This window comes from Oncorhynchus tshawytscha, linkage group LG19 (assembly GCF_018296145.1).
Source record: "Oncorhynchus tshawytscha isolate Ot180627B linkage group LG19, Otsh_v2.0, whole genome shotgun sequence".
In the NCBI taxonomy this organism is placed as follows: Eukaryota; Metazoa; Chordata; class Actinopteri; order Salmoniformes; family Salmonidae; genus Oncorhynchus; species Oncorhynchus tshawytscha.
In genome coordinates, this window is record NC_056447.1 from 17,448,732 (window position 1) to 17,476,231 (window position 27,500).

Below are 27,500 nucleotides of genomic sequence, written 5' to 3' on the forward strand. Positions count from 1 at the left end.
CCAGTCTTAATGCTCTAGTACCAGTCTTAATGCTCTAGTACCAGTCTTAATGCTCTAGTACCAGTCTTAATGCTCTAGTACCAGTCTTAATGCTCTAGTACCAGTCTTAATGCTCTAGTACCAGTCTTAATGCTCTAGTACCAGTCTTAATGCTCTAGTACCAGTCTTAATGCTCCAGTACCAGTCTTAATGCTCTAGTACCAGTCTTAATGCTCTAGTACCAGTCTTAATGCTCTAGTACCAGTCTTAATGCTCTAGTACCAGTCTTAATGCTCTAGTACCAGTCTTAATGCTCTAGTACCAGTCTTAATGCTCTAGTACCAGTCTTAATGCTCTAGTACCAGTCTTAATGCTCTAGTACCAGTCTTAATGCTCTAGTACCAGTCTTAATGCTCTAGTACCAGTCTTAATGCTCTAGTACCAGTCTTAATGCTCTAGTACCAGTCTTAATGCTCTAGTACCAGTCTTAATGCTCTAGTACCAGTCTTAATGCTACCCAGTCTTAATGCTCTTAGTACCAGTCTTAATGCTCTAGTACCAGTCTTAATGCTCTGCTCTAGTACCAGTCTTAATGCTCTAGTACCAGTCTTAATGCTCTAGTACCAGTCTTAATGCTCTAGTACCAGTCTTAATGCTCTAGTACCAGTCTTAATGCTCTAGTACCAGTCTTAATGCTCTAGTACCAGTCTTAATGCTCTAGTACCAGTCTTAATGCTCTAGTACCAGTCTTAATGCTCTAGTACCAGTCTTAATGCTCTAGTACCAGTCTTAATGCTCTAGTACCAGTCTTAATGCTCTAGTACCAGTCTTAATGCTCTAGTACCAGTCTTAATGCTCTAGTACCAGTCTTAATGCTCTAGTAGTACCAGTCTTAATGCTCTAGTCTTAATGCCTAGTAGTCTTAATGCTCTAGTACCAGGCTTAATGCTCCAGTACCAGTCTTAATGCTCTAGTACCAGTCTTAATGCTCTAGTACCAGTCTTAATGCTCTAGTACCAGTCTTAATGCTCTAGTACCAGTCTTAATGAATAAATGATTAAGAAGGTAACTTCCAAAGTAAAGGAAACACGTGGAGTAAATGAGGGATACAAAGTATATTGAAAGCAGGTGCTTCCACACAGGTGTGGTTCCTGAGACATTATTTTGGCTTCCATGGCTACGCCCTCATAGGATGACATCACCCCCCCCCCCCCACCAACGGGTGGTCACTGATTGGTTAGATGGACATGAAAACTATGTATGTATACCATATATAGTAAACCATAGATAGTAAACCATAGATAGTAAACCATAGATAATAAACCATATATAGGTGAAATATATAAATTAATATATATATATATAAATGAAATAAAAATTAATAAAAAATACCATGGCCGTCTCAGTCGCCAGATCTCAACCTAATTAAACACTAAATGGGAGACTCTGGAGTGGCGGGCTGAGACAACGCTTTCCGTCACCATCAACCTAACACTAAATGGGAGACTCTGGAGTGGCGGGCTGAGACAACGCCTCCCATCACCATCAACAAAACACTAAATGAATTTCTCGTGGAAGGAGGAAGAAAAGATTTGAAGGCTAGTTTTTCAGACACAGACCACATCTGCTCAGCCTTACTCTACCGTCAAGCCCGGTCCACTCTAGCATGTCAGAACTGTGTTAGGGGGTTCAACCTCGGTTCTTTGGTTCAGAGCCTTGCGTTACTCTCTCAGAGTTGACAAACTGGACAAGATTGGACAACAGACAGAACCCAGGGTGGACAACAGACAGAACCAGGGTGGACAACAGACAGAACCAGGGTGGACAACAGACAGAACCAGGGTGGACAACAGACAGAACCAGGGTGGACAACAGACAGAACCAGGGTGGACAACAGACAGAACCAGGGTGGACAACAGACAGAACCGGGGTGGACAACAGACAGAACCAGAGTGGACAACAGGCAGAACCAGGGTGGACAACAGACAGAACCGGGTGGACAACAGACAGAACCGGGGTGGACAACAGACAGAACCAGGGTAGACAACAGACAGAACCAGGGTGGACAACAGACAGAACCGGGGTGGACAACAGACAGAACCAGGGTGGACAACAGACAGAACCAGGGTGGACAACAGACAGAACCAGGGTGGACAACAGGCAGACCCAGGGTGGACAACAGACAGAACCAGGGTGGACAACAGACAGAACCAGGGTGGACAACAGACAGAACCAGGGTGGCACAACAGACAGAACCAGGGTGGACAACAGACAAAACCGGGGTGGACAACAGACAGAACCGGGGTGGACAACAGACAGAACCAGGGTAGACAACAGACAGAACCAGGGTGGACAACAGACAGACCCAGGGTGGACAACAGACAGAACCAGGGTGGACAACAGACAGAACCAGGGTGGCACAACAGACAGAACCAGGGTGGACAACAGACAGAACCAGGGTGGACAACAGACTGAACCAGGGTGGACAACAGACAACAGACAGAACCAGGGTGGACAACAGACAGAACCAGGGTGGACAACAGGGTGAACAACAGACAGACGTAGGGTGAACAACAGACAGACCCAGGGTGAACAACAGACAGAACCAGGGTGGACAACAGACAGAACCGGGTGGACAACAGACAGAACCAGGGTGGAACAACAGACAGAACCGGGGTGGACAACAGACAGACCCAGGGTGGACAACAGACAGAACCAGGGTGGACAACAGACAGAACCAGGGTGGACAACAGACAGAACCAGGGTGGACAACAGACAGAACCAGGGTGGACAACAGACAGAACCAGGGTGGACAACAGACAGAACCGGGGTGGACAACAGACAGAACCAGGGTGGACAACAGACAGAACCAGGGTGGACAACAGACAGAACCAGGTGAACAACAGACAGAACCGGGTGGACAACAGACAGAACCAGGGTGGACAACAGAAAGAACCAGGGTGGACAACAGACTGAACCGGGGTGGGCAACAGACTGAACCGGGGTGGACAACAGACAGAACCGGGGTGGACAACAGACAGAACCAGGGTGGACAACAGACAGAACCGGGGTGGACAACAGACAGAACCGGGGTGAACAACAGACAGAACCGGGGTGGACAACAGACAGAACCAGGGTGGACAACAGAAAGAACCAGGGTGGACAACAGACTGAACCGGGTGGGCAACAGACAGAACCAGGGTGGACAACAGACAGAACCAGGGTGGACAACAGACAGAACCAGGGTGGACAACAGACAGAACCGGGTGGACAACAGACAGAACCAGGGTGGACAACAGACAGAACCGGGGTGGACAACAGACAGAACCAGGGTGGACAACAGACAGAACCAGGGTGGACAACAGACAGAACCGGGGTGGACAACAGACAGAACCAGGGTGGACAACAGACAGAACCAGGGTGGACAACAGACAGAACCAGGGTGGACAACAGACAGAACCAGGGTGGACAACAGACAGAACCGGGTGGACAACAGACAGAACCAGGGTGGACAACAGACAGAACCGGGTGGACAACAGATAGAACCAGGGTGGACAACAGACAGAACCAGGGTGGACAACAGACAGAACCAGGGTGGACAACAGACAGAACCAGGGTGGACAACAGACAGAACCAGGGTGGACAACAGACAGAACCGGGGTGGACAACAGACAGAACCAGGGTGGACAACAGACAGAACCGGGGTAGACAACAGACAGAACCAGGGTGGACAACAGACAGAACCGGGTGGACAACAGACAGAACCAGGGTGGACAACAGACAGAACCAGGGTGGACAACAGACAGAACCAGGGTGGACAACAGACAGAACCGGGGTGGACAACAGACAGAACCAGGGTGGACAGCAGATAGAACCAGGGTGGACAACAGACAGAACCAGGGTGGACAACAGACAAAACCGGGTGGCCAACAGACAGAACCGGGTGGACAACAGACAGAACCAGGGTAGACAACAGACAGAACCAGGGTGGACAACAGACAGACCCAGGGTGGACAACAGACAGAACCAGGGTGGACAACAGACAGAACCAGGGTGGCACAACAGACAGAACCAGGGTGGACAACAGACAGAACCAGGGTGGACAACAGGGTGAACAACAGACAGAACCAGGGTGGACAGCAGACAGAACCAGGGTGGACAACAGACAGAACCAGGGTGGACAACTGACAAAACCGGGGTGGACAACAGACAGAACCGGGGTGGACAACAGACAGAACCAGGGTGGACAACAGACAGAACCAGGGTGGACAACAGACAGAACCGGGTGAACAACAGACAGAACCAGGGTGGGCAACAGACAGAACCAGGGTGGACAACAGAAAGAACCAGGGTGGACAACAGACTGAACCGGGGCGGGCAACAGACAGAACCAGGTGGACAACAGACAGAATCAGGGTGGACAACAGACAGAACCAGGGTGGACAACAGACAGAACCGGGGTGGACAACAGACAGAACCAGGGTGGACAACAGACAGAACCAGGGTGGACAACAGACAGAACCAGGGTGGACAACAGACAGAACCGGGTGGACAACAGACAGAACCAGGGTGGACAACAGACATAACCGGGGTGGACAACAGACAGAACCAGGGTGACAACAGACAGAACCAGGGTGGACAACAGACAGAACCGGGGTGGACAACAGACAGAACCGGGTGGACAACAGACAGAACCAGGGTGGTTAACAGACAGAACCAGGGTGGACAACAGACAGAACCAGGGTGGCACAACAGACAGAACCAGGGTGGACAACAGACAGAACCAGGGTGGACAACAGGGTGAACAACAGACAGACCCAGGGTGAACAACAGACAGAATCAGGGTGGACAGGAAGGTGAGGTGAGGCTATATATGCCTCTCAAATGGCACCCTATTCCCTATGTAGTGCACTACTTTAGACCAGGGCCCTATGGGGAATGGCACCCTATTTCCTATGTAGTGCACTACTTTAGACCAGGGCCCTATGGGGAATGGCACCCTATTCCCTATGTAGTGCACTACTTTAGACCAGGGCCCTATGGGGAATGGCACCCTATTCCCTATGTAGTGCACTACTTTAGACCAGGACCAATAGGGTGCCAAAGGGGATGTAACCCTACAGTACATCTGAGGCGACATGAAGGTGTGAGATAGACACATGGGGTGACATTTCTACACAGACAGGACATTACATGCAATGTGTGTGTGTGTGTGTGTGTGTGTGTGTGTGTGTACAGGCCAGCACATATGCTATGATGACTCCTTAACTGCTCACTCACTCACTCACTCACTCACTCACTCACTCACTCACTCACTCATTCACTCATTCACTCACTCACTCACTCACTCACTCACTCACTCACTCACTCAAATCAAATCAAATCAAATCAAATTTATTTATATAGCCCTTCGTACATCAGCTGATATCTCAAAGTGCTGTACAGAAACCCAGCCTAAAACCCCAAACAGCAAGCAATGCAGGTGTAGAAGCACGGTGGCTAGGAAAAACTCCCTAGAAAGGCCAAACCTACCTAGAGAAACCAGGCTAAACCAGTCCTCTTCTGGCTGTGCCGGGTAGAGAGGAACCAGGCTATGTGGGGTGGCCAGTCCTCTTCTGGCTGTGCCGGGTGGAGATTATAACAGAACATGGCCAAGATGTTCAAATGTTCATAAATGACCAGCATGGTCGAATATTAATAAGGCAGAACAGTTGAACTCACTCACTCACTCACTCACTCACTCACTCACTCACTCACTCACTCACTCACTCACTCCCACTCACACACACACACACACACACACACACACACACAAACATGTAGGCATGCACACTGATGGAAAGACAGCGCGGGGGGTAAACAGGAAGGACACAGAGTAAAGTGATGTAAAGGTGAAAGGTCATGTAGAGGTGAACTTACGATAACTGGTGTGTTCAATAGAAGCCTTCTTATCTGTACAAACAAAGAGAAGATAGGGATGGGGCAGCTAGTTATGGAAATAAACAAGTTACAGCCAATGAGAATGAGTCCCAAATGGCTCCCTGTTTAGTGTCAAGCGCACTACTGTTGAGGGTCCATAAGACTCTGGTCAAAAGTAGTGCACCAGACAGGGATTTATAGAGTGCCATTTAGGACAGATGCCCCCAAGAGATCGGCAAACTAGCAACACAAAGTCCACCAATAAAGTTCATCTGAACACAACATCTGTTATCAAAAATAACATTTCTCAAAGCCTAGTTGAAAACAAGCATATTATACCAAATACTTAAGCACAACGTGTCTCTCTCTCTCTCTGCCTCTCTCTCTCTCCCTCTCTCTCAATCTCTGTCTCTCTCTCTCTCTCAATCTGTCTCTCTCTCTCTCAATCTCTGTCTCTCTCTCTCTTTCTCTCTCTCTCTCAATCTCTGTCACTCTCTCTTTGCAAATGGTTAAAGTACAAAAGGGAAAATAAATAAACAGAAATATGGGTTGTATTTACAATGGTGTTTGTTCTTCACTGCTTGCCCTTTTCTCGTGGCAACAGGTCACAAATCTTGCTGCTGTGATGGCATACTGTGTAATTTCACCCAGTAGATATGGGCGTTTATCAAAATTGGGTTTGTTGGATTCTAATTCTTTGTGGATCTGTGTAATCTGAGGGAAATATGTCTCTCTAATATGGTCATACATTGGGCAGGAGGTTAGGAAGTGCAGCTCAGTTTCCACCTCATTTTGTGGGCAGTGAGCACATAGCCTGTCTTCTCTTGAGATCCATGTCTGCCTACGGCGGCCTTTCTCAATAGCAAGGCTATGCTCACTGAGTCAAAGCTTTCCTTAATTTTGGGTCAGTCACAGTGGTCAGGTATTCTGCCGCTGTGTACTCTCTGTTTAGGGACAAATAGCATTCTAGTTTTCTCTGTTTTTTTGTTAATTCTTTCCAATGTGTCAAGTAAATATCTTTTTGTTTTCTCATGATTTGGTTGGGTCTGTATGTGTCAGAGTGTGTCAGAGTGTGTCTGTGTGTGTCTGAGTGTGTCAGAGTGTGTCTGTATGTGTCTGAGTGTGTCAGAGTGTGTCTGTATATGTCTGTATGTGTCTGAGTGTGTCTGTATGTGTCTGGTGTGTCTGTATGTGTCTGAGTGTGTCAGAGTGTGTCTGTATGTGTCTGTATGTGTCTGTAGTGTGTCAGAGTGTGTCTGTATGTGTCTGAGTGTGTCTGAGTGTGTCTGTATGTGTCTGTATGTGTCTGAGTGTGTCTGTATGTGTCTGAGTGTGTCTGTATGTGTCTGTATGTGTCTGAGTGTGTCTGTATGTGTCTGAGTGTGTCTGTATGTGTGTCTGTAGTGTGTCTGTATGTGTCTGTATGTGTCTGTGTCTGTATGTGTCTGAGTGTGTCTGTATGTGTCTGTATGTGTCTGAGTGTGTCTGTATGTGTCTGAGTGTGTGTCTGTGTGTGTCTGGTGTGTCTGTGTGTGTGTCTGTGTCTGTGTGTGTCTGAGTGTGTCTGTGTGTGTTGGTGTGTCTGTCTATGTCTGTTGTGTGTGTGTCTGTGTGTGTTGGTGTGTCTGTGTGTGTCTGTGTGTGTCTGTGTCTGTGTGTCTGGTGTGTCAGTGTGTCTGTGTGTGTCTGGTGTCTGTGTCTGAGTGTGTCTAGTGTGTCGGTGTGTGTCTGTGTGTGTCTGTGTGTGTTGAGTGTGTCTGTGTGTGTTGGTGTGTGTCTGTGTGTGTTGGTGTGTGTCTGTGTGTGTGTTGGTGTGTGTCTGTGTGTGTGTCTGTGTGTGTCTGTGTGTGTCTGTGTGTGTCTGTGTGTGTTGGTGTGTCTGTGTGTGTTGGTGTGTCTGTGTGTGTGTGTCTGTGTGTGTTGGTGTGTCTGTGTGTGTTGGTGTGTGTCTGTGTGTTGTGTGTGTCTGTGTGTGTGTTGGTGTCTGTGTGTGTTGGTGTGTGTCTGTGTGTGTTGGTGTGTGTCTGTGTGTGTTGGTGTGTGTCTGTGTGTGTTGGTGTGTGTCTGTGTGTGTTGTGTGTGTGTCTGTGTGTGTTGGTGTGTGTCTGTGTGTGTTGGTGTGTGTCTGTGTGTGTTGGTGTGTGTCTGTGTGTGTTGGTGTGTGTCTGTGTGTGTTGGTGTGTGTCTGTGTGTGTTGTGTGTGTTGGTGTGTGTCTGGTGTGTGTGTGTGTTGGTGTGTGTCTGTGTGTGTTGGTGTGTGTCTGTGTGTGTTGGTGTGTGTCTGTGTGTGTTGGTGTGTGTCTGTGTGTGTTGGTGTGTGTCCCCTCACAGACCCCTTCGTTCTATGAGATGTTGTGAAATCCGTTTTTTTAAGGTCATTTTGCTGTTTGCTGAGTAATATGAGATGGAAGGTAGTTCCATGTGATCATGTCTCAGTATAATACTGTGAAGGTAGTTCCATGTGATCATGTCTCAGTATAATACTGTGAAGGTAGTTCCATGTGATCATGTCTCAGTATAATACTGTGAAGGTAGTTCCATGTGATCATGTCTCAGTATAATACTGTGAAGGTAGTTCCATGAGATCATGTCTCAGTATAATACTGTCTGCCTCCTGTCTGCCTCCTGTCTGCCTCCTGTCTGCCTCCTGTCTGTCTGCCTCCTGTCTGTCTGCCTCCTGTCTGTCTGCCTCCTGTCTGCTTTCTGTCTGTCTGCCTCCTGTCTGCCTTCTGTCTGTCTGCTTCCTGTCTGTCTGCCTCCTGTCTGCACCTGTCTGTCTCCTGTCTGTCTGCTACCTGTCTCTTTGCCTCCTGCATGTCTGTCACCTGTCTGCGTCCTGTCTGTCTGCCTCCCTGTCTGTCTGCGTCCTGTCTGCCTCCTGTCTGTCTGTCTGTCTGTCTGTCTCTCTGCCTCCATGTCTGCCTTCTGCTGTCTGTCTGCCCCCTGTCTGTCTGCACCTGTCTGCCTCCTGTCTGTCTGTCTGTCTGTCTGTCTCTGCCTCCTGTCTCTTTGCCTCCTGCATGTCTGCACCTGTCTGCCTCCTGTCTGTCTGCTACCTGTCTGTCTGCCTCCTGTCTCTTTGCCTCCTGCATGTCTGTCACCTGTCTGTCTGTCCTGTCTGTCTGTCTGTCTGTCTGTCTGTCGTCCTGTCTGCCTCCTGTCTGTCTGTCTGTCTGTCTGCCTCCTGTCTGCACTGTCTGCCTCCGGTCTGTCTGCTACCTGTCTGTCTGCCTCCTGTCTCTTTGCCTCCTGCATGTCTGTCACCTGTCTGCGTCCTGTCTGTCTGTCTGTCTGTCTGTCTGTCTGTCTGTCTGTCTCTCTGTCTGTCTGTCTGTCTGTCTGTCTCCTGTCTTACTCTGTCTGTCTCCTGTCTGTCTCCTTTCTGTCTGGTGTGTGTGTCTCAGTTCCTGTTTGTAGCTCACTGCCTGTGTGTACTTTGTCTGTGAGTGTGTGTGTGTGTGTGAGTGTGTGTGTTTGTGTGTGGAGAGAGAGTGTGTGTGTGTGTGTGTGTGGTGTGTGTGTGTGTGTGTGTGTGTGTGTGTGTGTGTGTGTGTGTGAGAGTGTGTAATGTGCTGTCAGCAGGATTCTACCCAGATCATCAGGAGTTGCACATTGGCTGTCAGGATGAATCTGACTCACCCTCTCCTCCCCCTCCTCCTCTCTCCTCTCCTCCTCCCCCTCCTCTCCTCTCCTCCTCTCTCTCATCCCTCTCTCCCTCTCTCCTCTCCTCATCCCTCTCTCCCATCCTCCTCTCTCCTCCCCCTCCTCCTCATCCCTCTCTCCTCTCCACCCCCTCCTCCTATCCTCCTCTCTCCTCATCCCTCTCTCCTCTCCTCCCCCTCCTCCTCTCCTCCTCTGTCCTCTCCTCCTCTCTCCTCACCCCTCTCTCCTCCTCATCCCTCTCTCCTCTCCTCATCCCTCTCTCCCTTCCTCCTCATCCCTCTCTCCTCTCCTCCTCCCTCTCTCCTCTCCTCCTCCCTCTCTCTTCTCCTCCTCTCTCCTCATCCCTCTCTCCTCTCCTCCTCTCTCATCCCTCTCTCCTCATCCCTCCCTCCTCTCCTTTCCTCCTCTTCTCTCATCCCTCTCTCCTCATCCCTCTCTCCTCTCCTCCTCTCCTCTCTCGTGTCGTTGCACACTGCACTCCTTCCGACTCTGTGCTCTCCTTTCGATTCACACCCCTGTGCACGCACCACACACACACACACACACACACACACACACACACACACACACACACACACACACACACACACACACACACACACACACACACACACACACCACCCTCCCCATCTGTGTGTTTATCGGTTGGCGTGTCTTTTCTTCTTGTGAACCCAATCTCCACTGCTGAACATCTGTCTAGGGTAGACTTGTCTTCCCAGCTCCCTCTCTGCCTCTGCATGTGTGTGTGTGTGTGTGTGTGTCTATGCTTCATCTCTGCATCATCCTGATGTACCACCTTGTTGGCCGCTTCAGTTCAGCAAACTCAAAAAAGGCTGTTCGAATAACAACTGTGAGGAAAAGCAGAACGAATCAGGTCCATCTGATTGGTCTAAATCATGACGGACAGCTCCTCTGGCTAATCTGATTGGTCTAAATCATGACTGACAGCTCCTCTGGCTAATCTGATTGGTCTAAATCATGACGGACAGCTCCTCTGGCTAATCTGATTGGTCTAAATCATGACGGACAGCACCTCTGGCTAATCTGATTGGTCTAAATCATGATGGACAGCTCCTCTGGCTAATCTGATTGGTCTAAATCATGACGGGCAGCACCTCTGGTTAATCTGATTGGTTATCTGTCCCAGGTCATATGTGTATTCTCCCTCCCTCCCTCCCTCCCTCCCTCCCTCCCTCCCTCCCTCCCTCCCTCCCTCCCTCCCTCCCTCCCTCCCTCCCTCCCTCCCTCCCTCCCTCCCTCCCTCCCTCCCTCCCTCCCTCCCTCTCTTCCCTCCCTCTCTCCCTCCCTCCCTCCCTGTAACTCACTGCGTGTACAGAGTCCATCGGTGCAGTTCTTGCTCTCCATCATACTCCCACTACAGTGCTGTCCTCCATTCCGGGGAGGGGGGGCCTGACACTCCCTGCTCCTCCAATGGGTACATTCTGTCCCACACGCTGACCACTTGGCCCAGTCTGTCCAGCCTCCGTCCACTATAGGGGTCAGAGATCAGGAGTTAGAGGCTTGGAAAACAGAGTATATGGATAACAGAGTATATGGATAACAGTATATGGATAACAGAGTATATGGATAACAGAGTATATGGATAACAGAGTATATGGATAACAGTCTATGGATAACAGAGTATATGGATAACAGTATATGGAGAACAGTCTATGGATAACAGAGTATATGGTTAACAGTCTATGGATAACAGAGTATATGGAGAACAGAGTATATGGATAACAGAGTATATGGAGAACAGAGTATATGGATAACAGAGTATATGGATAACAGTATATGGATAACAGAGTTTAAGGATAACAGAATATATGGATAACAGAGTATATGGATAACAGTCTATGGATAACAGAGTATATGGATAACAGAGTATATGGAAAACAGAGTATATGGATAACAGAGTATATGGATAACAGAGTATATGGATAACAGAGTTTATGGATAATAGAGTATATGGATAACAGAGTATATGGATAACAGAGTATATGGATAACAGAGTATATGGAGAACAGAGTATATGGATAACAGAGTATATGGATAACAGAGTATATGGATAACAGAGTATATGGATAACAGTCTATGGATAACAGAGTATATGGATAACAGAGTATATGGATAACAGATATATATGGATAACAGTCATATGGATAACAGTATATGGATAACAGAGTATATGGATAACAGTATATGGATAACAGAGTATATGGATAACAGTATATGGATAACAGAGTATATGGATAACAGTATATGGATAACAGTCTATGGATAACAGAGTATATGGATAACAGATTATATGGATAACAGTATATGGATAACAGTATATGGATAACAGAGTATATGGATAACAGAGTTTATGGATAACAGAATATATGGATAACAGAGTATATGGATAACAGTCTATGGATAACAGAGTATATGGATAACAGTATATGGATAACAGTCTATGGATAACAGAGTATATGGATAACAGAGTCTATGGATAACAGAGTATATGGATAACAGAGTTTATGGATACCAGTCTATGGATAACAGAGTTTATGGATAACAGAGTATATGAAAAACAGTATATGGATAACAGAGTATATGAAAAACAGTATATGGATAACAGTCTATGGATAACAGAGTATATGGATAACAGAGTATATGGATAACAGTATATGGATAACAGTCTATGGATAACAGAGTATATGGATAACAGTCTATGGATAACAGTTTATGGATAACAGAGTATATGGATAACAGTCTATGGATAACAGAGTATATGGATAACAGTCTATGGATAACAGTTTATGGATAACAGAGTATATGGATAACAGTATATGGATAACAGTATATGGATAACAGTATATGGATAACAGAGTATATGGATAACAGTCTATGGATAACAGAGTATATGGATAACAGTCTATGGATAACAGTTTATGGATAACAGAGTATATGGATAACAGTATATGGATAACAGTCTATGGAAAACAGTTTATGGATAACAGAGTATATGGATAACAGTCTATGGATAACAGAGTATATGGATAACAGTATATGGATAACACTCTATGGATAACAGAGTATATGGATAACAGTATATGGATAACACTCTATGGATAACAGAGTATATGGATAACAGTATATGGATAACACTCTATGGATAACAGAGTATATGGATAACAGTATATGGATAACAGTCTATGGATAACAGTCTATGGATAACAGAGTATATGGATAACAGAGTATATGGATAACAGAGTATATGGATAACAGAGTATATGGATAACATTCTATGGATAACAGAGTATATGGATAACAGAGTATATGGATAACAGAGTATATGGATAAAAGAGTATATGGATAACAGAGTATATGGATAACAGAGTATATGGATAACAGTCTATGGATAACAGAGTATATGGATAACAGTCTATGGATAACAGAGTATATGGATAACAGTATATGGATAACAGAGTATATGGATAACAGTATATGGATAACAGAGTATATGGATAACAGAGTATATGGATAACAGAGTATATGGTTAACAGTATATGGATAACAGTATATGGAGAACAGTCTATGGATAACAGTATATGGATAACAGTATATGGAGAACAGTCTATGGATAACAGAGTATATGGAGAACAGTCTATGGATAACAGAGTATATGGATAACAGAGTATATGGATAACAGAGTATATGGATAACAGAGTTTATGGATAACAAGGTTTATGGATAACAGTCTATGGATAACAGAGTTTATGGATAACAGAGTATATGGATAACAGAGTATATGGAGAACAGTCTATGGATAACAGAGTATATGGATAACAGAGTATATGGATAACAGAGTATATGGAGAACAGTCTATGGATAACAGAGTATATGGATAACAGAGTATATGGATAACAGAGTCTGCTTAATTTGTAATGTTTGTCTTCTTGATCTGTGAGTATTCTGAGTCATAAATACAGTTTGGATGAGGTTAAACTCTGTGTCTGACGTCCATACACCTGTTAATCATTCTCACCTGGACACACCTTTTAATCATTCTCACCTGGACACAGAGTGGTTCATACACCTGTTAATCATTCTCACCTGGACACAGTGGTTCATACACCTGTTAATCATTCTCACCTGGACACAGAGTGGTTCAAACACCTGTTAATCATTCTCACCTGGACACAGAGTGGTTCAAACACCTGCTAATCATTCTCACCTGGACACACCTGTTAATCATTCTCACCTGGACACAGAGTGGTTCAAACACCTGTTAATCATTCTCACCTGGACACACCTGTTAATCATTCTCACCTGGACACAGAGTGGTTCATACACCTGTTAATCATTCTCACCTGGACACACCTGTTAATCATTCTCACCTGGACACAGAGTGGTTCAAACACCTGTTAATCATTCTCACCTGGACACACCTGTTAATCATTCTCACCTGGACACAGAGTGGTTCATACACCTGTTAATCATTCTCACCTGGACACAGAGTGGTTCAAACACCTGTTAATCATTCTCACCTGGACACAGAGTGGTTCAAACACCTGTTAATCATTCTCACCTGGACACAGAGTGGTTCATACACCTGTTAATCATTCTCACCTGGACACAGAGTGGTTCATACACCTGTTAATCATTCTCACCTGGACACAGAGTGGTTCATACACCTGTTAATCATTCTCACCTGGACACAGAGTGGTTCAAACACCTGTTAATCATTCTCACCTGGACACAGAGTGGTTCATACACCTGTTAATCATTCTCACCTGGACACAGAGTGGTTCATACACCTGTTAATCATTCTCACCTGGACACAGAGTGGTTCAAACACCTGCTAATCATTCTCACCTGGACACACCTGTTAATCATTCTCACCTGGACACAGAGTGGTTCAAACACCTGCTAATCATTCTCACCTGGACACAGAGTGGTTCAAACACCTGTTAATCATTCTCACCTGGACACAGAGTGGTTCAAACACCTGTTAATCATTCTCACCTGGACACACCTGTTAATCATTCTCACCTGGACACAGAGTGGTTCATACACCTGTTAATCATTCTCACCTGGACACAGAGTGGTTCATACACCTGTTAATCATTCTCACCTGGACACAGAGTGGTTCATACACCTGTTAATCATTCTCACCTGGACACAGAGTGGTTCAAACACCTGTTAATCATTCTCACCTGGACACAGAGTGGTTCATACACCTGTTAATCATTCTCACCTGGACACAGAGTGGTTCAAACACCTGTTAATCATTCTCACCTGGACACAGAGTGGTTCAAACACCTGTTAATCATTCTCACCTGGACACAGAGTGGTGCATGTGACTCTCTGGAAAGCCGAGCCATCGCAGAAGGCTCCCCCGTTTAGAGGCGCAGGATTGGTGCAGCTGCGTGTCCGTCGCTGCCAGCCCCGCCCACACTGGGCGTTACACTCCGACCACTCAGTCCACGAGGACCAGCCCCCACTCACTGAGAGAGAGACGCTGTCAGACTGGCAGAAAATAATATCCTGTGTGTGTGTGTGTGCCTGTGCGTGTGTGTGTGTTTGTGTGGGTGTGTGTGTGTGTTTGTGTGGGTGTGTGTGTGTGTGTGCGTGCGTGCGTGCGTGTGTGTGTGTGTGTTAAAGGGCTTTGGTTGAGATTGGTAATGAGACACAGAGTGTGTGTTGCTCACCGTAGACGATAAGCGTGGCGGTACTACTGCGTCTCTTGGCTACCTGGTTGCGTGCCACACAGGTGTAGTTGGCCGTGTCAGAGAGACGGGCCTGTTTAATAATGAGGTCATTTTCTACGGTCATCAGGAAGTTAGAGTCCTGAGACGGATCTATGGTGTCCTCATTCTTCAACCAGTCCACCTGGGGGAGGGGAGGGGAGAGAGAGAGATGGGGGAAAGAAAGGAGAGGAGAAGGGAGAGGAGAAAGGAGAAGAGAAAGGAGAATGGAGAGGAGAAGGGAGAGGAGAGGGAGAGGAGAAGGGAGAGGAGAATGGAGAGGAGAGGGAGAGGAGAAGGGAGAGGAGAAAGGAGAAGAGAAAGGAGAAAGGAGAGGAGAAGGGAGAGGAGAAGGGAGAGGAGAAAAGAGAAGAGAAAGGAGAAAGGAGAGGAGAAGGGAGAGGAGAGGGAGAGGAGAAGGGAGAGGAGAAGGGAGAGGAGAGGGAGAGGAGAAGGGAGAGGAGAAAGGAGAAGAGAAAGGAGAAAGGAGAGGAGAAGGGAGAGGAGAAGGGAGAGGAGAAGGGAGAGGAGAAAATAGAAGAGAAAGGAGAAAGGAGAGGGAGAAGGAATAGAAGGGAGAGGAGAGGGAGAGGAGAAGGGAGAGGAGAAAGGAGAAGATAAAGGAGAAAAGAGAGGAGAAGGAATAGGAGAAGAGAGAGGAGAAGGGAGAGCAGAAAGGAGGGGAGAAGGGAGAGGAGAAGAGAGAGGAGAAAGGAGAGGGGAAGGGAAAGGATAGGAGAAGGGAGAGGAGAAGGGAGAGGAAGACAGTCCACATTCAGATAAAATGAAAGGACACACATTTACGAACAAACAACTCATGGGTGGACTCATTAACACACAGCAAATACTCATTAACACACAGCAAATACTCATCAACACTGTCTAGATGTTTGTCTAGAGGATTGTCTACAGGATTGTCTAGAGGATTGTCTAGAGGATTGTCTAGAGGATTGTCTAGAGGATTGTCAAGAGGTCTGTCTAGAGGATTGTCTAGAGGATTGTCTAGAGGATTGTCTGGAGGTCTGTCTAGAGGATTGTCTAGAGGTTTGTCTAGAGGTCTGTCTAGAGGATTGTCTAGAGGTTTGTGTCGAGAATTGTCTAGAGGTTTGTCTAGAGGATTGTCTAGAGGTTTGTCTAGAGGATTGTCTAGAGGTTTGTCTAGAGGATTGTCTAGAGGATTGTCTAGAGGTCTGTCTAGAGGATTGTCTAGAGGATTGTCTAGAGGTTTGTCTAGAGGATTGTATGGAGGATTGTCTAGAGGATCGTCTAGAGGATTGTCTGGAGGATTGTCTAGAGGATTGTCTAGAGGATTATCTAGAGGATTGTCTGGAGGTCTGTCTAGAGGATTGTCTGGAGGTCTGTCTAGAGGTCTGTCTAGAGAATTGTCTGGAGGTCTGTCTAGAGGATTGTCTAGAGGATTGTCTGGAGGTCTGTCTAGAGGTCTGTCTAGAGGATTGTCTAGAGGTTTGTCTAGAGGATTGTCTAGAGGATTGTCTAGAGGTCTGTCTAGAGGATTGTCTAGAGGATTGTCTAGAGGTTTGTCTAGAGGATTGTCTAGAGGATTGTCTAGAGGATTGTCTCGAGGTCTGTCTAGAGGATTGTCTAGAGGTTTGTCTAGAGGATTGTCTAGTGGATTGTCTGGAGGATTGTCTAGAGGATTGTCTAGAGGATTGTCTGGAGGTCTGTCTAGAGGTTTGTCTGGAGGTCTGTCTAGAGGATTGTCTAGAGGATTGTCTGGAGGTCTGTCTAGAGGATTGTCTGGAGGTCTGTCTAGAGGTCTGTCTAGAGGATTGTCTGGAGGTCTGTCTAGAGGATTGTCTAGAGGATTGTCTGGAGGTCTAACTAGAGGATTGTCTGGAGGTCTGTCTAGAGGTCTGTCTAGAGGATTGTCTAGAGGATTGTCTAGAGGTCTGTCTAGAGGATTGTCTAGAGGATTGTCTAGAGGTTTGTCTAGAGGATTGTCTAGAGGATTGTCTAGAGGTTTGTGTCGAGAATTGTCTAGAGGTCTGTCTAGAGGATTGTCTAGAGGATTGTCTAGAGGTTTGTCTAGAGGATTGTCTGGAGGATTGTCTAGAGGATCATCTAGAGGATTGTCTGGAGGATTGTCTAGAGGATTGTCTAGAGGATTATCTAGAGGATTGTCTGGAGGTCTGTCTAGAGGATTGTCTGGAGGTCTGTCTAGAGGTCTGTCTAGAGAATTGTCTGGAGGTCTGTCTAGAGGATTGTCTAGAGGATTGTCTGGAGGTCTGTCTAGAGGTCTGTCTAGAGGATTGTCTAGAGGTTTGTCTAGAGTTGTCTAGAGGATTGTCTAGAGGTCTGTCTAGAGGATTGTCTAGAGGATTGTCTAGAGGTTTGTCTAGAGGATTGTCTAGAGGATTGTCTAGAGGTTGTCTAGAGGTCTGTCTAGAGGATTGTCTGAGGTTTGTCTAGAGGATTGTCTAGTGGATTGTCTGGAGGATTGTCTAGAGGATTGTCTAGAGGATTGTCTGGAGGTCTGTCTAGAGGATTGTCTGGAGGTCTGTCTAGAGGATTGTCTAGAGGATTGTCTGGAGGTCTGTCTAGAGGATTGTCTGGAGGTCTGTCTAGAGGTCTGTCTAGAGGATTGTCTGGAGGTCTGTCTAGAGGATTGTCTAGAGGATTGTCTGGAGGTCTAACTAGAGGATTGTCTGGAGGTCTGTCTAGAGGTCTGTCTAGAGGATTGTCTGGAGGTCTGTCTAGAGGTCTGTCTAGAGGATTGTCTGGAGGTCTGTCTAGAGGATTGTCTGGAGGTCTGTCTAGAGGTCTGTCTAGAGGACTACTATTAGACTACTAGTACTTCAGAATGAGACTTGAGGAACCCTGATGATTTAGATGTCTGTTGTTCCCATAGAAGCAGAATCTCATTCTAGTTCTGTTGTTGTTTCCTGTTCAATGTTTTGCATTTGAAAAGCAATAAAAAAGAATTGATTGAAAAACAAAAAAACAGGACAAGACTCAGGATGAGGATGAAGAGTGATGATGAGGATGGGTGCAGAAGGTAGACGGGTACCTCTGAGAGGGCACACACACACACACACACACACACACACACACACACACACACACACACACACACACACACACACACACCAAGCCAACGTGCTTCTACACCTGCATTGCTTGCTGTTTGGGGTTTTAGGCTGGGTTTCTGTACAGCACTTTGAGGTATCAGCTGATGTACGAAGGACTTTATAAATACATTTGATTTGATTTGACACACACACACACACACACACGCACACACACACACACACACACACACACAGGTAGTGTACCTCAGCAGGGGGCATGCCCTCGGGAGGTCGACACTGCAGCAAGACCTCCTGCTCCAATCTCACCTCTCGACCCAGAGGCTCCTGCTCAAAGGTCTTACGCAGATCTGCAGAGAGGGGGGACAGAGAGTTAAACTGTTAACACAGTCGAGAGGGGGGCGACAAGAGAATTAAATTGTTAACACAGTCGAGGGGGGCGACACACACACACACACACAGACACACAGTACCTACATGCGATGCGGACGTAAGCGCGGCTACTCTTGGTGGTGCCTGCAGAGCTCCAGGCCACACACTGACACCAGTAGTCCTCCAGACCAAACAGTTCCTCCACCTGGGTCCTCGATACAGAGATATCCACCTCCCTCACCACCAGGCCTGGGAGAGAGAGGGGAGAGAGGGGAGAGATGGGAGAGGGGAGAGAGGGGAGAGGAGAGAGGGGGAGAAAGGAGAGAGGGGGAGAAAGGAGAGAGGAGAGGGGAGAGGGGAAAGAGTGGAGAGGAGAGAGGGGGAGCGATGAGAGAGAGGGGAGAGAGGAGGAAGGGGGAGAGGGGAGGGGAGAGGGGAGGAGAGAGGGGAGAGAGGAGATAGGGGGAGAAAGGAGAGAGGGGAGAGGGGAAAGGGGAGAGAGGGGAGAGGAGAGAGGTGGAGAGAGGAGATAGGGGGAGAAAGGAGAGAGGGGAGAGGGGAGAGGAGAGAGGGGGAGAGAGGAGAGAGAGGGGAGAGTGGAGAGACGGGAGAGGGGAAAGGGGGAGAGGGGGGAGAGGAGGAGAGAGGAGAGGGAGGGGAGAGAGAGAGAGGTGGAGAGGGGAGGAGAGAGGGGAGAGGGCAGGAGAGAGGGGAGAGAGGAGATAGGGGGAGAAAGGAGAGAGGGGAGAGGGGAAAGGGGAGAGAGGGGAGAGATGGGAGAGAGGGGAGAGGAGAGAGGGGGAGAAAGGAGAGAGGGGGAGAAAGGAGAGAGGAGAGGGGAAGGGGGGGAGGAGAGGTAGCATATGTTTAGTAATTAATATAAGTGTTTTGAGTAAAAAAAAATCAAATGTTATTTTGTCACATACACATGGTTAGCAGATGTTAATGAGAGTGTAGCGAAATGCTTGTGCTTCTAGTTCCGACCGTGCGGTAATATCTAACAAGTAATCTAACCTAACAATTTCACAACAATTCCCTTATACCCACAAGTGTAAAGGAATGACTAAGAATATGTACATATATGAATATGTACATATATGAATGAGTGATGGTACAGAACGGCATAGGCAAGATGCAGTAGATGGTATAGAGTACAGTATATACATATGAGATGAGTAATGTAGGGTATGTAAACATTATATAAAGTGGTAGTGTTTTGAGTCAGTGTTTTGAGTCAGTGTTTTGTGTCAGTGTTTTGAGTCAAAGTTTTGAGTCAGAGTTTTGAGTCAGTGTTTTGAGTCAGAGTTTTGAGTCAGAGTTTTGAGTCAGAGTTTTGAGTCAGAGTTTTGTGTCAGTGTTTTGTGTCAGTGTTTTGAGTCAGTGTTTTGAGTCAGTGTTTTGAGTCAGTGTTTTGAGTCAGTGTTTTGAGTCAGTGTTTTGAGTCAGTGTTTTGTGTCAGTGTTTTGGGTCAGTGTTTTGAGTCAGTGTTTTGGGTCAGTGTTTTAAGACAGAGTTTTGTGTCAGTGTTTTGAGTCAGAGTTTTGAGTCAGAGTTTTGAGTCAGTGTTTTGTGTCAGTGTTTTGAGTCAGTGTTTTGTTTCAGTGTTTTGAGTCAGTGTTTTGTGTCAGTGTTTTGAGTCAGTGTTTTGTGTCAGTGTTTTGAGTCAGAGTTTTGAGTCAGAGTTTTGAGTCAGTGTTTTGTGTCAGTGTTTTGAGTCAGTGTTTTGTGTCAGTGTTTTGAGTCAGTGTTTTGTGTCAGTGTTTTGAGTCAGAGTTTTGAGTCAGAGTTTTGAGTCAGTGTTTTGTATGTTTGAAAGTCTACAGGAACTCGTAATTATGGAGAATTTACAAGTGAGTTCAGCGTTAATGTGAGACTGGTGTGAATGAGATTGTTGTATCTGTGAATGTTTACGTGTCTGTGAAGGCTGGTGACATCGTGTGTAATTCCAGTACCCGTGATCTGATCGAGGCTCTCTCTGGTCACATGATCGTTCTGGTTGACCCACTCTCCGTTACACTTGAAGTATATCTGCGTGGCGGGGGAGGCTCTACAGCGGAGCTGCACGGGTCGGTTCTTAACGATGAACCCGTCCTTCGGTTCCAGCTGGAACTCTGGGAGCGGTTCTGCCGAGGCGAAGGAGAACGAGTCCGGAATCACGTCACTGTAGTCGATGCTCTCTGTGGGGGGAGAGGTGTGGGGGTGGGGTCACACAGACACACAACATGGTCAGGAGAACTTAGTTACTCAGTAGAGGGAGGAGAGAGGACATTAGAGAAAGGGAGTGTATGTGTGTGTGTGTGCGTGTGCGTGTGCGTGTGTGTGTGTGTGTGTGTTTGTGCCAGACGGAGAGGAAGAGGAGAGGAAGGGGAGGTTAAGAGGAAGGGGAGAGGAAGTGGAGAGGAAGGGGAGGTTAAGAGGAGAGGAAGGGGAAGGGAAGAGGAAGGGGAGAGGAAGTGGAGAGGAGAGGAGAGGAAGGGGAGGTTAAGAAGAGAGGAAGAGGAAGGGGAGAGGAAGTGGAGAGGAAGAGGAAGGGAGAGGAAGAGGAGAGGAAGAGGAAGGGGAGGGGAAGAGGAGAGGAAGAGGAAGGGGAGGGGAAGAGGAGAGGAAGAGGAAGGGGAGAGGAAGTGGAGAGGAAGAGGAGAGGAAGGGGAGGGGAAGAGGAGAGGAAGAGGAAGGGGAGGGGAAGAGGAGAGGAAGAGCAGAGAAAGGGGAGAGGAAGAGGAAGGGAGAGGGGAAGAGGAGAGGAGAGGAAGAGGAAGGGAGAGGAAGAGGAGAGAGAGGAAGAGGAGAGGAAGAGGAAGGGAGAGGAAGGGAGAGGAAGAGGAGAGGAGAGGAAGAAGAAGGGGAAAGGAGAGGAAGAGGAGAGGAAGAGGAGAGGAAGGGGAGAGGATGGGGAGAGGAAGGGAGAGGAAGAGGAGAGGAAGGGAGAGGAAGAGGAGAGGAAGGGGAGAGGAGAGGAAGGGAGAGGAGGTGGAGAGGAAGGGAGAGGAAGAGGAGAGGAAGGGGAGAGGAGAGGAAGAGGAGGAGAGGAAGGGGAGAGGAAGGGGAGAGGAAGAGGAAGTGGAGAGGAAGAGGAGAGGAAGTGGAGAGGAAGAGGAGAGGAAGAAGAGAGGAAGGGGAGAGGAAGAGGAGAGGAAGAGGAAGGGGAAGAGGAGAGGAAGAGGAGAGGAAGTGGAGAGGAAGTGGAGAGGAAGAAGAAGGAGAGGAAGAGGAGAGGAAGAGGAGAGGTAGAGGAGAGGAAGAGGAGAGGAAGGGGAGAGGAGAGGAAGAGGAGAAGAAAGGGAAAGGAGAGGAAGGGGAGAGGAAGAGGAGGGGAAGAGACTGTACTGTACTTTCCCAGCTCCCTCTCCCCATGGCCATAACAAACTCACACAAAGAGACAAATACCTATCTCTCCGTCTCCCTGTCTCCTTCTCTCGCACGTCTTTCACACACACACACACACACACACACACACACACACACACACACACACACACACACACACACACAGACACACACACAGACACACACAGACACACACACACACACACACACACACACACACACACACACACACACACACACACACACATCATTTAACTAATCTATCACTTTCTGTCAAAAGAAAAATCTGTGAAAGTATCTCAGGCATTTGAACTGGAAGGACAGACTGCTGAAACTGTCTCCTCAATCAGTAAAGAAAGCAGCATCATCATTGGCTGTTACGACATGACTGAAGATGATTGGCCTTCAAGCCTTTAGATCCCGTGTCATCACCTCTGTTAGCTGAGCTCGTTCCGTCACACGAACGCGAGCGCGTGTGTGTGTCGTTCAGATATCCCTTTCACTACTTGATGTGGCTCTAGCATATTAGATGGTTGTCTCTCTCTGTGCGTGTGCGTGTGTGCGTGTGTGTGTGTGTGCGTGTGTGTGTGTGCGTGCGTGCGTGTGTGTGTGCGCGTGTGTGTGTGTGTGTGCGCGTGCGTGCGTGTGTGTGTGTGTGTGTGCGCGCACGTGCGTGTGCGTGTGCATGTGCGTGTATGTGTGTGCGTGTGTGCGTGTGTGGGTGTGCGTGTGTATTCAGACCTTCCTCTTCCTGCATGTTGTAGCTCTGATATATCTAAATAAATTGTTAATGTCCCTGATGTTCAGACATCAGATATCAACTATATCTGTCTGTCTCGTCTACGATAGCGATCTGAATTCAATAGCCATGAAATTAGAGACGAAAAGGATGGAGTGAGTTGGTACCCTGCTGGATGTGTGTGTGTGTTTCTTTTCCCTGTCTGTCTTTCATTGAGAGATAACTAAGTAAAGAGTAAGAGTCTTACACTGACTGGTTAACTGGTCAATTGGTCAATTGGTCAATTGGTTAACTGGTCAACTGGTCAACTGGTCAACTGGTTAACTGGCTAACTGGTTAACTGGTTAACTGGTCAACTGGTTAACTGGTCAACTGGTCAACTGGTTAACTGGCTAACTGGTCAACTGGTTAACTGGTTAACTGGTCAACTGGTCAACTGGTTAACTGGCTAACTGGTTAACTGGTTAACTGGTTAACTGGTCAACTGGTTAACTGGCTAACTGGTTAACTGGTCAACTGGTCAACTGGTTAACTGGTTAACTGGTCAACTGGTTAACTGGTCAACTGGTCAACTGGTTAACTTAACGGTGCTCTTTGTACCATGTTAGAATCTTATTCTACAACTAGACAGTAACAGGGGTGGAAATTGAGCTAGTCCGCTAGCCTGCTAGACCGCTAACCCGCTTGTCTGCTAGACCTCTAGCCCGCTAGACCGCTAGCCTGCTAGACCGCTAGCCGACTAGTCCACTAGCCCGCTAGCCTGCTAGACCGCTAACCCGCTTGTCCGCTAGACCTCTAGCCCGCTAGACCGCTAGCCTGCTAGACCTCTACCCGACTAGTCCACTAGGCCGCTAGCCTGCTAGACCGCTAGCCGACTAGTCCACTAGCCCGCTAGCCTGCTAGACCGCTATCCGACTAGTCCACTAGCCTGCTAGACCGCTAGCCCGCTTGTCCGCTAGACCTCTAGCCCGCTAGACCGCTAGCCTGCTAGACCGCTAGCCGACTAGTCCACTAGCCCGCTAGCCCACTAGCCGACTAGTCCACTAGCCCGCTAGCCTGCTAGACCGCTAGCCGACTAGTCCACTAGCCTGCTAGACCGCTAGACCGCTAGTCCGTTAGCCTGCTAGACCGCTAGTCCGCTAGCCCGCTTGTCCGCTAGTCTGCTAGCCCGCTAGTCCGCTAGCCCGCTAGTCTGCTAGTCCGCTAGCCCACTAGTCCGCTAGCCCGCTAGTCCGCTAGCCCGCTAGCCCGCTAGCCTGCTAGCCTGCTAGTCTGCTAGCCCGCTAGTCTGCTAGACAGCTAGTCTGCTAGCCTGCTAGTCCGCTAGCCCGCTAGCCTGCTAGACCGCTAGTCCGCTAGCCCGTTAGCCCGCTAGCCTATAGGACGTTTCAGACGGAGCTAGTAGAAAATGTGCCCAACTAGCCAGGCAGGCCAACACTGGACCAGGATGTTAACCAGGCCATCAGAAATTGTGGTCGTTTCCTCCCTGGTTAGGAACATGTTCTACATGTTAGCAACCAACCCATGCTACATGTTAGCAACCAACCCATGCTACATGTTAGCAACCAACCCATGCTACATGTTAGCAACCAACCCATGCTACATGTTAGCAACCAACCCATGCTACATGTTAGCAACCAACCCATGCTACATGTTAGCAACCAACCCATGCTACATGTTAGCAACCAACCCATGCTACATGTTAGCAACCAACCCATGCTACATGTTAGCAACCAACCCATGCTACATGTTAGCAACCAACCCATGCTACATGTTAGCAACCAACCCATGCTACATGTTAGCAACCAACCCATGCTACATGTTAGCAACCAACCCATGCTACATATTAGCAACCAACCCATGCTACATGTTAGCAACCAACCCATGCTACATGTTAGCAACCAACCCATGCTAAGCTCAGAGATATTACCTTCTGATCACTAGCAGTCAGACTGGCCCAAGCTAAGCACGAGGACAGAATCTAAAGGTTTCAGATAATTAGCAGTCAGATTTTCTGGCAGCCCAAACTGGATGGATAGAGGGAGGAGAGGAGGAGAGGAAAGGGGATGGATAGAGGGAGGAGAGCAGGAGAGGGGGATGGATAGAGGGAGGAGAGGAGAGGGGGTGGATAGAGGGAGGAGAGGAGAGGGGGATGGATAGAGGGAGGAGAAGAGAGGGGGATGGATAGAGGGAGGAGAGGAGAGGGGGTGGATAGAGGGAGGAGAGGAGAGGGGGTGGATAGAGGGAGGAGAAGAAAGGGGGATGGATAGAGGGAGGAGAGGAGGAGAGGGGGATGGATAGAGGGAGGAGAGGAGAGGGGGTGGATAGAGGGAGGAGAAGAGAGGGGGATGGATAGAGGGAGGAGAGGAGAGGGGGTGGATAGAGGGAGGAGAGCAGGAGAGGGGGATGGATAGAGGGAGGAGAGGAGAGCGGGGTGGATTGAGGGAGGAGAGGAGGGGGATGGATAGAGGGAGGAGAGGAGAGGGGGTGGATAGAGGGAGGAGAGGAGAGGGGGATGGATAGAGGGAGGAGAGCAGGAGAGGGGGATGGATAGAGGGAGGAGAGGAGGGGGATGGATAGAGGGAGGAGAGGGGGTGGATAGAGGGAGGAGAGGAGAGGGGGTGGATAGAGGGAGGAGAGGAGAGGGGGTGGATAGAGGGAGGAGAGGAGAGGGGGTGGATAGAGGGAGGAGAAGAAAGGGGGATGGATAGAGGGAGGAGAGGAGGAGAGGGGGATGGATAGAGGGAGGAGAGGAGAGGGGGTGGATAGAGGGAGGAGAAGAGAGGGGGATGGATAGAGGGAGGAGAGGAGAGAGGCACAGGGGCCAGAGGGTGGCCAGAATAGACCTGTCATTCTGAATCTGTCTCAAACTGTCACCCACACAGCAGTCTTCTCTCCTACTGCGGAAGAACAGGTCACACACGCACACAGACACACGCACACACAGACGCACAATCACACATAAACACACGCACACACACTCCAATCTGAGTAATGTTTAAATATGATTACACGTTCACACACTGGTTCAGATCAATCCCAAGGTCCCTCTGTTTCTCTTTGTCTCTCTCCCTCCCTCTCTTCCTCTCTCTCACCCTCTCTCTCTCTCTCTCTCCCCTCTCTCTCTCTCTCCCTCTCTCTCTCTCTCTCTCTCACTCTCTCTCTCTTTCTCTCTCTCACTCTCTCTCTCTCTCTTTCTTTCTTTCTTTCTTTCTCCGTCTCTCTCTCGTGTATTCCTCTCTTTCAGTCTGTCTCTCCTCACTAAGCTCTAAGCTGTAGTCTTTTAGACTTTGATTTGTTCAGACTTTGAGTTCGCTGTCAATAAGCAATTGCGTTTCTATTCTCCGCCTGCCTTTGTCAAGGCATTGATCGTGTTGTTCAACCACAGAGCAAAGCACACTACCTATCTGTCACTCTCTTAGAGCTGGAGAGGAGGTTTTTGGAAAATCACTGACAGAGATATATAGAGAGAGAGAAAGGGGAAGGGAGAGGGAAAGAGAGGGAGAGAGAGAAAGAGGAGGGGAGAGAGAGAGAAAGTGGAGGGGAGAGGGAGAGGGAGAGAGAGCTAGAGACAGAGAGGGGGAGAGAGGGGAGGGGGGAGAGAGAGGAGGAGAGAGAGAGCTAGAGACAGAGAGGGGGAGAGAGCTAGAGAGAGGGGAGAGAGAGAGCTAGAGACAGAGAGGGGGAGAGAGCTAGAGAGAGGGGAGAGAGAGAGCTAGAGACAGAGAGGGGGAGAGAGGGGAGAGGGGGAGAGACAGGAGGGGAGAGAGAGCTAGAGACAGAGGAGAGAGAGAGCTAGAGACAGAGAGGGAGAGAGCTAGAGAGAGGGGGAGAGAGAGCTAGAGACAGAGAGGGGGAGAGCTAGAGAGCTAGAGACAGAGAGGGGGAGAGAGAGAGCTAGAGACAGAGAGGGGGAGAGAGCTAGAGAGAGGGGAGAGAGAGAGCTAGAGACAGAGAGGGGGAGAGAGAGGGGAGAGAGAGAGCTAGAGACAGAGAGGGGGAGAGAGAGAGAGAGGGGAGAGAGAGAGCTAGAGACAGAGAGGGGAGAGAGAGCTAGAGACAGAGAGGGGGAGAGAGAGAGCTAGAGACAGAGAGGGGGAGAGAGCTAGAGGGAGAGAGAGAGCTAGAGACAGAGAGGGGAGAGAGAGAGCTAGAGACAGAGAGGGGGAGAGAGAGAGCTAGAGACAGAGAGGGGGAGAGAGCTAGAGAGAGGGGAGAGAGAGAGCTAGAGACAGAGAGGGGGAGAGAGAGGGGAGAGAGAGAGCTAGAGACAGAGAGGGGAGAGAGCTAGAGAGAGGAGAGAGAGAGAGCTAGAGACAGAGAGGGGGAGAGAGCTAGAGAGAGGGGAGAGAGAGAGCTAGAGACAGAGAGGGGGAGAGAGAGAGCAAGAGCGAGAGAGAAAGGGGGAGCGAGAGCGATAGAGAGAGGGAATCTGAGTCTACACCTTCATTATGGTGAATCACTAAAACAACACAGAAATACACCACAGAAAAAGAAGGAACAGCACATCAGAAATCAGCTCAATGTAACTGAAGAATCCATAGAATCTAACCACTTCTGGGAAAATTGGAAAACACAAAACAAACAACAACACAAAGAATTATCTATCCAAAATGGAGATGTATGAATAAACCACTTGAATAAAGCAAAAAGCAAAAACATATACAGGATCAAATACAAGAATCAATTATTTAAAAAAAAAGTTTGATTCTTCAA

The 27,500-nt window shown here is 48.1% G+C and overlaps 1 protein-coding gene across 1 annotated transcript in view; it reads right to left on the reverse strand.

The window, feature by feature from the left end:
* The window catches only part of unc5b (unc-5 netrin receptor B), a 164,637-nt gene that overhangs the window by 23,127 nt on the left and 114,010 nt on the right, over positions 1-27,500 (reverse strand). Inside the window, exons 2-8 of the mRNA XM_042301409.1 lie at positions 20,671-20,895; positions 18,824-18,967; positions 18,593-18,696; positions 15,264-15,444; positions 14,892-15,059; positions 10,887-11,051; positions 5,899-5,931 (exon numbers count right to left, since the gene is read on the reverse strand). Coding sequence (XP_042157343.1) covers positions 5,899-5,931; positions 10,887-11,051; positions 14,892-15,059; positions 15,264-15,444; positions 18,593-18,696; positions 18,824-18,967; positions 20,671-20,895 — 1,020 coding nt within the window. The remainder of the gene's footprint in view (positions 1-5,898; positions 5,932-10,886; positions 11,052-14,891; positions 15,060-15,263; positions 15,445-18,592; positions 18,697-18,823; positions 18,968-20,670; positions 20,896-27,500) is intronic.